Source organism: Anabrus simplex, chromosome 3 (assembly GCF_040414725.1).
Source record: "Anabrus simplex isolate iqAnaSimp1 chromosome 3, ASM4041472v1, whole genome shotgun sequence".
Lineage (NCBI taxonomy): Eukaryota > Metazoa > Arthropoda > Insecta > Orthoptera > Tettigoniidae > Anabrus > Anabrus simplex.
Window position 1 is genome coordinate 309,019,877 of NC_090267.1, and position 13,381 is coordinate 309,033,257.

Here is a 13,381-nt window from a genome sequence, read left to right on the forward strand (position 1 = left end):
CTGACATTCTGCATGGCTTCTCAATTTATTTCCACTATTCATCCTCCCTATGCTAAATTTCGATCTCTACTCATCACCGACGGTTTTTGGTTTGCCACACCCACTTCCAATATTCCATGGAATTTCCTTATCTTTAAACGTCGCACTCATTCGAAGAGTGGTATCACATCTCTTCAAGCAAGCAAGCAAGCAAGCTTGTAGTTTTACGTGACTCTTGATTTCTTGATTATAGCCACTGAATTACGTGGAATCCGAACAGAAGGGACGTGAATTTTCATTTCAGAAACCTATTCTCTTTATCCATCAACACTGTTAACATTAATAATGGCTGGGAGTCACGCTATTTTGCTTATGAAAGATCAGCACTGCCATCCCATTAACTTAGGCCTATGCTCATCGAGCTTGTCTATTATCTTGACTAGAGACGTGAATAAAAGCAGAAAGACATTGTCGCTGGTCCGCCTGGTAGTCTTGATTATTAAGGCATCGAGTCTATATGGCCTGACACAGTGGTTAACCGGTTCAAGTTCTATTGGTGGAAAAATAAATCACGGTCGTGGGATGATTGACCTTGGCAGGCTCTTTGTTCAACTAGACGGTATGCAAACTTACATTACTTAACCTCACTATTAGCCCAGATTCATGTGCAACCAAAATTTCGCTTCCTACTCCACTTAACCCAAACTTTACCACTTACTACCACCTCCTCATATCCAGAACACTTAACTGCATCTCACTAATCAATTAAACATTACGTCTTCACTCGATCCTTCTTCTATTTCACTTATATATCACTCATTGCTCCCTCGCCAATCTGTAGTACTCCAATGTCCGCCGAAAGCCCGGAAAAATAAATCACCATCAGCATGTTGGCCGTCAGGGTAGGAGAAGTGCTGTACAATTTGTAGTCACTAGATTTCATGTAAAAATTGAAATGGCATATGGCTTTTAGTGCCGGGCGTGTCCGAGAACATGTTCGGCTCGCCAAGTGCAGGTCTTTTGATTTGACTCCCGTAGGTGACCTGCGCGTCGTGATGAGGATGAAATGATGATAAAGACAACACATAGACCCAGCCCTCGTTTCAGCGAAATTAACCAATGATGGTTAAAATTCCCGACCCTTCCGGGAATCGAACCCGGGACCCCTGTGACCAAAGGCCAACTTGCTAACCACTTAGCCATGGAGCCGGATAGATTTCATGTCAAAGGTCTGGATTCAATTCCAAACCTCTCTGCAGAGTTCATATAGAGTGAGGGAAAATGCCGCCCTTGATGGCAATTCGTCCGTTGGATGGAGATGTTAAACCTTGAGCAGATCCCTTGATTTTATTCGACGGGATCAGGCTATGTGGCGACACCGGATTTTACCCTCCCCCTACGTCATCGCCCTCATCTCCTTTCGATGCATATATAACGGAACAGAGTATTAAACTGCCGCTAAAACACATCTCACGAAAGGACTGGAAATTCGAAATTGATCTGTTCGATTGCAACCCGGGGAGAATTTCCTAGGATATCGACAGTGTGACTTCTCCCGTATCTTTCTGTTGTCATTCAAAGAAAATGCTGAGGTAGTTTCATTTCAAATCACGAGACAAGTATTCCTGTCCTGTCAATAATGAAATAGACTAGATGCGCAGGTTGCCTATGGGAGTCGAATAGAAAGAAGTGCACTGGACGAGCCGAACTTGTCCTTGAAAACTCCCGGAACTAAAAGCCATACGCTAAATACACATTTTTACTGGCTTCTTACTAACGCGGCCCGGATTTGAATCCCGGCCAACGTACATGGTTTCTGAAATGGAATCCCAGTGATTCGGATTCCACGTAAAACTGGAGGCCCTATAGCTATGATCACGATGTCACATGGTTGCTTGCTTATTATCTCGACTAAGAATATTTACGTGAGCCTAACATTTCAACTCAACAAATTAGTGAATGCAATCGTGATGGGAACTTCTTTTATATATTCCTTTCCTATTCATAGAAGAAAGTTATCAATTTTATAATAAACAAAGTTGGCCATTTCAGCATATTGCTTTGTATATTTCCTTTTATGACAAAATATCCATATTTACAGTGTAAGCAGTAACAGAAACTCATTAACATTTCAATATTAATCTAAGTGTCTCTGGAATGTTACCTGCACAGGGATATAAATTAATTTGCATCAAAAGAATATACAGTTTAGAACTTAAAAGAGGATATTGAATTGGGCGGTAAAAGTGTTATTTGCTAGCTCAGTCTGTATAAAATAAGTAAGGAGAGATAAATTGGGGAAGCTATAAAACATTCTATTTGAACTTTATAGCGCAGACTACATGAATCTTTTTCTGAGTGGAATGACGTATATCTCTGTCCTTAATGAAAGGGCTCCCTTCACTAAGATGTCTCCGACAATAACTTATCACGGAGGAACATAACGGAACGAGCACTTTATAGTTATTACTTGTTCTCCGAAGTGTTATTTTTGTACCTTATTAGAAAGGCTAATGGTACATGAGGCTCCTCTTAATGGTATTTTATAAGGAAATTATTTTATGTACTGTACTTTTCGAAGGAGTTATAAAAGAGTACATAAATTCAAAGTTTATTTTTAAAGTGTTCATAAGAAGGAGTTTATTTCGTAGATTTCACCTTTTCCTAAGTAGGAAGTATACTGTATTACAAATTCAAAGAAAATCACCTTGATTATTAAGAGTGTACAAAACAAAAATGTTGATTGATTAATTAAACGAATGTATTTAGTTTATAAATCTTATTGAATTAAAACGTCCCTCGCACCATGTTAGTGATGTATAATAATGTCATGTGGCTATTTATAGCCTGGTATAGCCCTTGAAAGGCAGACCTTCCGACGAGAATAGTATTGTGTATGAGCTGCAGGGATGTCGAGATTCGAATCCTGGGTTCTTAGAAACGAAGGCACTACACTGATCATTCAGCCAAGGAGCCGGATGTTAGGGATGTTATAGTTCCTCATTAAGGCGGCCAGGCTTACATTATTGGTCAATTTGGGAGAGATTTTCAAAATAGGATTTCTCAGCCTTGTGGTTAAATTTTCAAGTAAACTGCAAATAAACCAGAAAGCTTATAATTTTATGTTCTATGTAGAAGAGCTGCGTCTGAAGTTCCTGCTCCCCACCACCGCGGCGTATAAGGCACTACTGCATGAACTTCTTCAAAAGAGGAACAACATATCGGACGATTTTTACCTCAGTGACGCAATGATTAATTTAGAGTGGATGCAAGGAGGTTATAAATTAAGACATATATCAACAAGGCTCGCCGTGCATGGATTTCACCATAAACTGTGTGAATCCAAGCAATTTCATGACCCCTGCCATGACTGTAAGTGCAGAAGATGTGGTGAACTCTGTGAGAGATACCATGTACTAAGGTGCAAATTGAGAACAGAATCTCTGAGAAACTTTTGTGAATCAGTGTAATACTTGTATTCATGCACATTGTGCGCAATTAAATATTTATTTATAATTTTATGTGAATCCCGATATCGTGATCACAATCACGGAATTTCCAGTTTTGCATAGAATACTAATGAAAAGGACGTACCTTTCTAGAAGAAACTGGTATTAATGATATAAGTAATAAAATAAATTCTTCATACGTTATGACTCCATTAGGACGTAGTTAGGGGTGGATTATCTGACAGCAAATGAGTTCTAGGTATTATGAAGGATTTAGTAGTGAAATAACTGCATTTTGTCAAACTTCTTTACTTGAAATTTGTATAAAGAATGAGAATAACTGACTTATGAAAATGGAGTGAAATATTTTTGTAACTTCCAACTTGTGATAGTAGTGTCTTATCCCTCGTGTTAATTTAACACTGTAATAATTGGATTCGGAACGCGATAAAAGCTCTTTGTAGTAGAAATTATATTCCTAATCTACATAATATTATTAATTAATTTACTCTTCATTCATTTTAAACTTTTTTTTAGGATATGCAAATGTGTCTAAGGATAAAATTATTAGCCTATAGGTTACGAAAGAATTTATTTCAGACAAGCATACTTTATTGTTTCTAATAAAGAGATCAATATATTGTAAGAGTGATATCCATTATTATCTGATTGGTCAAAATTCGAAAATGAAAAGAAAAATATTTTATAACTTTAACGGAACAATGAAAACGAAGAGGAATTCGCTCGTATAGAGAAATATTTCAAAATTGTTTTACAGTTTTTGTGCTCGACAAACAATTTCCAAATTCCTAGCAATGGTGTCAACCACATTTCTGCGTTACTGGAGCATCATACGCATGAATACATCAGCTGAAAGAATTAGGAGATAAAAATGTAATACCACACATTAGAACTCTGTATAGTCACAGAAAATTTGGGAAAAGAAAGGAAGAGGTTGCTCTTAAGGGAGTAAACACACGTTTATGGGCCAAAACATTGCAGTTTTCAAGATTTTTTTTCTACAAGGGAAAATATAAGCTCTCATCCATTTTTGTAATCGATTTGATGTTAGGTGCTCGAGGAACCATACCTACATTTTTTGTCAACCTTTGGGCTAAATAGAGATTTTATCTATAACATCGCCATTACCACACTCAAGAAGTCCATCATAATCTTCAAGAAACATGCTTGCGGACCTCAAATAAATGTTTGACATGCCTCACTCGACTGCCCACATTTAACATCATACGAACACATTATCTATTGTATCCACATCCATTATTGTTGTGAAGGTACTCTTTGTCTTTGGGCAACCTGCAGCTGTTGCAGGAAGATTGTATAATAATAATAATACTTCCCTCTTTGGAACGAAAATATGTTCAAGTACTGGAAGCATGTCTTCACTCTCCAACTAACGGGGAGATTTCCCGAGTCAGACTGCGAACATTATATAATGAACTATCTTCAACAGAATGGAGTAAATGTGTCGGATTAGGGCGGGAACAGCTCTTACTTCAAACCAATTGACAATATATGGAAGATCATGAAAGTTTTAATTAGTGAAGCTAAATGTACAACTATATATGTTATAGATTGTCTGACTCCTTTGCCGAATCGTCAGCGTTGAGGCCTTTGGTTCAGAGGGTCCCGGGTTCGATTTCCAGCAGGGAATAGCGTCTGATTAATTCTTCCGGTTCGGGGACTGGCTGTTCGTCTCAACACACTACCCTTCACATTCACACAGCACACTACACTAACAAACACCACAGAAACACGCAATAGTGATTACATCCCTTCACATAAAACATGGCCAAATTCACATGTGCGGTACAGTTCGCACCCGTGATCCCAAAGGTATGGGAAAAGCGGAATAATAATAATAATAATAATAATAATAATAATAATAATAATAATAATAATAATAATAATAATAATAATAATAATAATAATAATATGCTTTCCCCTTTAATTGAAAGATCTCCACTAGTTCAAGAGTTATGTTTGTAAATATCCATGCATTTCCATACCATCATACTTATTGCTGATTTTTTCTTAGCTGTACTTTTTACACGATTTTTCCCATTAATATAAAACTACGGAAGTTTTTTTACATTACATTTTGCGTTCTTGTATATTTTATTCATAAGAGCAACACGCTCTAAGCTTTTTTCTTTGGTACGCGTAATTTACCTTTCAAAATAATTTTAAAAATTATGATTTATCATTGAAGGAATAGAATATCGTAGATATTATTGAGTATCTTGTTGATACAAGTCTAAATAATTTCATAAAAATAATCATGTAAATATTCAATTGTATTATTTATAGTACAAACACAATTTAACTGCAATAGTTTAACATGCAAATTTGATCAAGTGTTTACAATTTTTAAGTGCGTTGAAAATGTGAACAGTACGGTATTTCTTGAGTTGATAACGAATGCAGTCTGCAGTATGTTAAGCATACGAAATTATTTTAATGAATAGTTTTAGTTCCTGAGATATAAAATTTTAAATATATATTAAGCTAACGATAGATGTATCTCCTCCCTTAAAAAAAACATGGAATGGCTCCTCTGGTATGTCATCAAGCCGAATATTGCCATGGTTTTCAGATGATATTTCTCTTTATAGAACTACATCGTTGGAACGTATTTTGATCTTCTCTGAATCTACTTCTTTAGGTTGTTTCTATGTCCCAAAACTGATGGTAACATCTATAGATATATCCTTGAAACGAGTATGGTTTAATAGTGATGATATCAATCCGTTCCGCCTATTAGTCTTCACCAGATGTACCTACTCAAAGGTGGTGCATTCCTTTCCCTTCAAGGGTTTAGTAATTGTTGACCTAGCCCTAAGAAAACGCGAGAAGTTCACTATACTATTTTATTAACTATTAAAATTATATTTATTTGCACAAAGTACAGTGCGATTAAGGGAACAATTTTCATAAATGGAAGACACATTTATTTAAAAACTATTGCTCATAATATGAAATGCCCCTATACTCTCTAGAGAGAATAATATTTCGAATCACTTTCCAAATGATCCGAACTTATCTCAACTTCATCCTGTATATATTCTAGACATGAACCTAACCTAGGCACAAGTGAGGTCACTCACCTCGGCCGGGTGCGCCCGGAATAAAAGCGATCCAAGGCCTGCAGTTGAAGCATTTTCAAGGTATTCTCCACCTTGGTGAGTTCACCGGCGCTCCTTGGCTGCTCGCTTCGCGGACTACCTGCCACGAGGGGCCAAAGTTAGCGAGCGCCACAAAATATCAAAAAAGAACACAAAAACGTACCGCAAAGAACGTTCAAAAACAGTTTAGTTCTGTAATTTTAAGAAACGGAAAATTTTACACTTAGACGACAAAAATATTTTACATCAACATTTTTATAAAGATTTGTTTAAGTATGTACTGTAAATGTTTATTATTTAAAATTATTCAAATTAAACAGAAATCTCACGAAATATGAAAAATGACATTGCGATATGTTACATTCCACGAACACATACACAGACAAACGACAGTTACGTGAAGCGAACATACAGAATGTGGCCAAAGTTGAATAATGTTTAGTCAATGAACAGTTATTATGCACAAAAATGTATTTCTTGGGGTACCAATTCGCTTGCCGAAGATTTTCGTGAAGTAAATCAACGGAACAGTTGGAGGCTGCTGACAAAACCTGTGAATGTACACACAGCAATAATTGTATAATAAATAGGTGTATTAAGATTCGCCAGGAAAGAGTGCAGATTAGAACATCAAAATTCCCAGATATTGAAAGGAAAACTACGAATCAGTGAAGAAACTAAGGAAAAATAAATATGTCTAGAATATTATTGTTAGACTTCAAGTATTTGTACCAGAATGGTTCTTCAGGTCTTTTGAAAAGAAAAAAGAACTTTCTCATAAAGTATTTCTTCCTTAAAATGTTAGCAACTTCTCCAAACGACACCGGATAAAATAAATAAATAAATAAATAAATAAATAAATAAATAAATAAATAAATAAATAAATAAATAAATAAATAAATAAATAAATAAATAAATAAATAAATAAATAAATAAATAAATAAATAAATAAATAAATAAATAAAATACGAGGGGCGTACTATATTGTTTTACACTTTGTTTTGTACGTCCGGGTATGGTTCACATTTCACTTTTGAAGGTGATGACGTGTAACTTGCGACCTGTTCCACCGTTTGGTAGCAGCACACGCACATGTGTCAAGGAATGCACTCGTCATAGTCATTTCATAACAGCACTGTCAGCGTAGGAGCAGACAACATGGAAAGCAACCGTCAGGGACAGCGCTATACGAATTGGTTCTTATGGAAAGAAGGCGTGACCACTCCAGAAATTCATCGGCTCTTGTGGCAATCTGTGGAGAACATGCGCCGTCACGGAAAACAGTTTACAACTGGGTGGAAGGTTGAAAAACAAGGCGCACATCGGTGGGCAAGGGGACCAGTTCTGTAAGTGTCAACACCAGCCAACATTGCCCGGGTCGAACAGGCTACCTAAGGAAACAAATACATCACATTTATGGAAATGGAAGCAGCCACGGGAATTAGCCGAAACATCCTGCGGTGGATCGTGCACTGCCACTTACGGTTGGGGAAGGTGTCATCTACGTGGGTGCCTAGACTCTTGTCTGCAGACGAAAAGCAGAGGCGTGTTGACGTGTGCAGAGTACTTCTGCAACGCTTTGATCAAGATCCAGCCGACTTCATGGCTAGGCTTTTGACTGGTGATGAGGCACGGCTCCATTACCATGAGCCACAAACGAAACAACAATCGATGCAATGAAAGCATAGGGACAGTCCACCGCCAAAGACATGTCGAACAGTGCCATCAGTTGGCAAGCGAATGGCTACAGTGTTCTGGGTCACAGAGGGCATCATCCTCATTGACTGGCTGGAATTTGTAGCGACGATTAACAGTGCAGCATATGTCGCAAACCTTAAGCGCTTACGTCGTGCCATTCAAACTAAGCGGCCAGGGAAATGGGCTAAAGGTGTGCTTCTGCAACATGACAATGCCCGGTCACACACTAGCCGAGAAGCCACCGCTGCCATTGATCAAATGGGTTTCACGGTGCTGCCACACGGACCATACTCTCCCGACTTGGCACCAAGTGATTATGACCTGTTCGGGAACATGAAGAAACCTCTGCGTGGTCTCTGTTTTGCGGATTTGAAGAACTGGACACAGCTGTCAAGGCATGGGTACGCAGCACTCCGAAATAATGGTTTCACGAAGGTCTGGAGAGACTGACACGTCGATGGCAAAAGTGCATACAGTTACAAGGAGATTATGTTGAGAAGGTGGTCCTAACAACTGATGTGTAATGTACTTCATTTGGGTAGAAAAAGTAAAGTGTAAAACACTATAGTAGGCCTACTCCCTTCATATATTGAGATTTAGACTGGAATTTATTCTTTTCTTATTATAGTCACATTTGTGATTCCCATGAAATGAAATGGCGTATGGCTCTTAGTGCCGGGAGTGCCCAAAGAAAAGTTCGGCTCACCAGGTACAGGTCTTATTTTATGTCCAATGACATACATATTTTAAACGGGATATTCCCGAATCGCCCTACGCTTTTTGAAGTTAGTAAATTCGTGTCCTCGTCCCCCGTTAGCCGTCACTTTTCAGAGTTCCTGTAGAGCCTTCACAACTACTGTAGCGGTCATGGGGCACACACAGTTCTCGCAATGCCTTACTTCATGCCGTTGCCCACCTCCCACGACATGGACTAGGGGTTGGACTTATGGGTGGCTCCAAATTTAACACTAAATATGAACTCTCACCCCCGACGGTCATTCTAGCTAATGACTAAAAACAGGCGCAGCTCGTAAACGATTGACCTCAGGGCATATGTTCATGGGAACTTTTGTGTTGTTTTGGTGCGTACTATCCATTCCCTAATTACCATATATGTGGAAACATTATGTACTTTGTTCATAGTAAGTCTATTATCATGTTATGGTCTAGGTCAGCACAATAACACTCTGGCACGAATTTAAGTCAAGTAACATAACTGAGCAGATAAAGTAAAACCATCTCCGTACAGCTTACATCTTAAATCTTCTACTAACTGTATCTCAGCAATAAGTAGGATAGAGTTGTTAGCTCTATGCACGACTGCCTTTGCTCCAGAAATTAATCTGGTACTCATTTTTGGTGTAGGCTGAGTAAACCTCAGGGTCATGTGGTTTTCCAGTTGTGTAAATCATGTTTCTAAATTTTTCTGTTTCCTCATGGGGAACTGGGTCCTTCGTCCTGCCGTGTGAACCATTGACTCCTTTATCGCATTGACTAAGCAACCCCTTAACGGAGTAGAGTAATTAATTAAAAATCAATCATCCTCAAACTTGATGTCCATTGTTTACCACTTCAGCGTAGGTATAATGCCAGGTTGATATATACCGGCTCCTTCCTAATCCTATACCAAGTTGATTACAGAAAGAAAAAAAGAAGCAAGCAAACTTGTAGTTTTACGTAACCGTTTATACCGTGATAGCCATGAGACCTACAGTCTGACATGGAATGCGAACTACAGGGACTTGAAAATTCATTTAAGAATCCCATATGCATGGGCTGGAATTGGAAGCGTGGTAAGCTTGGCGAGAAAACAGTGGCAATGGCACTCCGCTACCACGCACCAGTGCAGACTCGCCCACATCGAGTCATGTTGAAAATGAAAATCCACAACCAGTTGACAGTCATTGGACCGGGTCAGGAACGGAATGAATGAAGCCCCACCTAGCGGCGAGGATATGAATTGTGCCGGCTGCCTAAGCCTGCCGCACTCCTCTTGGGAAATGATTAATGACTGACAGATGAAATAAAATGATATTGGAGAGTGTTGATGGAATGAAAGATGACAGGGAAAACCGGATCGAGTCAAGTTATTAAAGAAAATTTCATGGATATGTTTTTTGATGTCCCAAGGCCGTTGCATTAAAAATCTATTGCAACAACAAAAACATCAACAAACACGTAAGAAATCTTATAGTTTTACGTGACTCTTGAAACCAAGGTCATAATCACGAGACCTCAAGTTTTACGTGGAATCCGAATCATGGGGTGGGATATTTCATTTCGTAAACCCCCACATAATTTGGTCAGGATTCGATTACGACCGCCTTGGTGTGAAGTCACTCGGCTATCATGTCCCAAATAAAGACAACAACATTGTATTGATTTATTTACCGAATATGTTCTTACTTGCTATATTTAAATTATGAACGTCGGCGTTCCTTCTTTCGAACGAGGAGATAATACAGGCATAGCTGTTTGTTGATATTGCCTCCAGGAACAAGTGCAAGCCATAAGCAGTAGATTAGTTGCATATCTATCACTGTCTGCGATGAATGTGGCGACGAGCAAGATGAACTTGGTACAACTTTGCGTATCTAAATGAAGCGTTGGGAGTTGATATATACGATCAAACTTCCTCCGCGTCAGGTGTTCAGCTCGGGATTAAAACTCTAGCTGTCAACAGATATTAATAATGTTCTCCGCACAGCCACTGTCACGTCTACCACTTCCACTCCCAGGCATACCACGACTGAAAACTCTCGCAGCCTGCTTGATGATTTGAGAAAAACAGAAGTACCTTAAAGTAGGATTTGAATTAACGAGACGGGATGAGGGAGGGAGTTTCCTTCGTGAAGAACTGCCTGATGCTAAAAAAGCAAGAATTCATTCTTTCCTTCTTGGGGAGACCTATCTATTTTTTGTTACGCCTACAAAACTGTACCTCCTAACAAAATACCACCATGTTAGGAGAAACCTGACTCGCGTAGTTATGTGTAGACGATGGACTGACTTTTTAACGTTTGTTCCCTCTGTGGATCTGAGGTGCGCAGACTTCCGGAATCAAAGAACGTGGATCAAACGCGACAGAAGTGGTCCGGTGTTTGCAGGGTGAAGACGACTGCATTCAGCATTTCAAGTCTAAGAAAGTAAGCTTGTAATTTTAATGATATCGTGATCACAGTCACAGGACCGAACTCGATATTTTTCATTTAAAGTAGGCCTATCGCACTTGCATTGGCCGGGAATCCAACCATGACCGCTTTAGTGAGAAGTCATTGACAATGTTCTTATTGTTCTTGTCCCGTCGTCGCCATAAGAACTACCTGTGTTGGTGCGACGCAAAGCAAGTTGAAAAAATCTTCGTTTGAAATGGAATAACTAAACCACATGATGCCATACAGCTTTTATGAACACATTCGTCTAATGTTATAATTAAATGGTTGTAATTAAAATTTCGCTACCGAGCTCGATAGCTGCAGTCGCTTAAGTGCGGCCAGTATCCAGTAATCGGGAGATAGTGGGTTCGAGCCCCACTGTCGGCAGCCCTGAAAATGGTTTTCCGTGGTTTCCCATTTTCACACCAGGTAAATGCCGGGGCTGTACCTTAATTAAGGCCACGGCCGCTTCCCTCCCATTCCTAGGCCTTTCCTATCCCAACGTCGCCGTAAGACATATCTGTGTCGGTGCGACGTAAAGCAAATAGCAAAAAAAAAAAAAAAAAAAAAAAAATTTCGCTACTTGAGAGGGCCCCCATGATAAACGAGTGATCGCAAGGCAATGAAACTTCGTGGAAACGTTTGTAAGGGTGTGCGGAAGAAAAATAACGAATTAACAATTGAAAGAAACACATTTTAATTTCTACATGACAGGGTAACATTTGTTAATTGCGTGCCATGTTTACGTTCCATGTTACAAATGTTGCTCTGTGTGACGATCATCTGCATCCTCGACAACCAAGAACCGCACTAGAGATTGCTCTACTACTCCCTGAAACATCTCAGTTGAAATGTTGGCTACCTCACACGCTATGCTCGTTTTCAACCTCCAACGTGTCTTAGTGCCCTGTTGATAAAACCCTGTCCTTCAGGTAACCCTACAGCAGGAAATCAAACGGGTTCAAATCTGGTGATCTTGGTGGCCACACAGTTTGAAACGAGTATTCTTCTAATGTGTTATGGAGTAACCGAATGACATCACGAGCAATGTGAGGTGGAGCTCCATTGTGCATCAAAGCACTTGAGACCAAAGCACCTCTCTCCCTTAGAGCAAGGATTACATGTTGGCGAAGCACATCACAGCAACGTGTTCCGTTCACGCTGCATGTCCTTTGTCCTTAGGGTCCGACTTCCTCAAAGAAAAATGGACCAATTATAAACTGTGCCGTGAAGCTACACCACACAGTGACGCGTTCACTGTGCAGAAGAACTTCATGAACGTTATTTGGCCGTGATGATCCCCAAATGTGACAATTGTGAGTGTTCACTGTCCCAATGAGCTTAAAGTGTGCTTCATCATTCCACAAAATGTTCCATGACCGCATGTCAACTTGAATCCTTCCAAGAAACGTAAGAACGAAGTCTTCTCGAATGTTTGCGTCACGCGGCAACATTTTGTGAGTACGGTGAAGAATTTCACAATATTGTTCGCAGCACTTGTTGAAAGGTGGACCATGGAAGGTTCAGCTGTCGTGACACTGCTCGTGTACTGCTTGAAGATCGCACATTGCATCCAGTATTCGCAGCTACATCAGCAGTAACTTCTTCAACAATTTGTGGCGCAATTGCACCTCTCCGTATTCACGCGCGAAGAGCAGCAGCACTATTGCTGTTGCTTTGATAAAACAGATTTACGAGGAAAACCCTGCTCACCTTGTCCGGACCCATGTTGACTGTCTGCAAATGTAATGTATACTGATGATTGTGCTTCAACCCTACACCACCGTACCAATACCGGTATCTAACGGCAAGTCGTGACACTGACAATACTAACATCGCAAATTCTGCAGCGCACAGTCTGAACAACATTCCTATGAAGTTGGCTACCAATACGGTACATAGTTGTCCGTCTACACTGGCTCAAGTAGCGAAAGTTTAATTATAACCACCCTATATG

General features: G+C 39.5%; 1 protein-coding gene across 1 annotated transcript in view; it reads right to left on the minus strand.

Annotated features, from left to right (window-relative positions):
• NPF (neuropeptide F) overlaps positions 1-13,381 on the minus strand; it is a 418,072-nt gene that overhangs the window by 34,436 nt on the left and 370,255 nt on the right. The window contains exon 3 of the mRNA XM_067144403.2: positions 6,554-6,667. Within this exon, the coding sequence (XP_067000504.2) occupies positions 6,554-6,667 (114 nt within the window). The remainder of the gene's footprint in view (positions 1-6,553; positions 6,668-13,381) is intronic.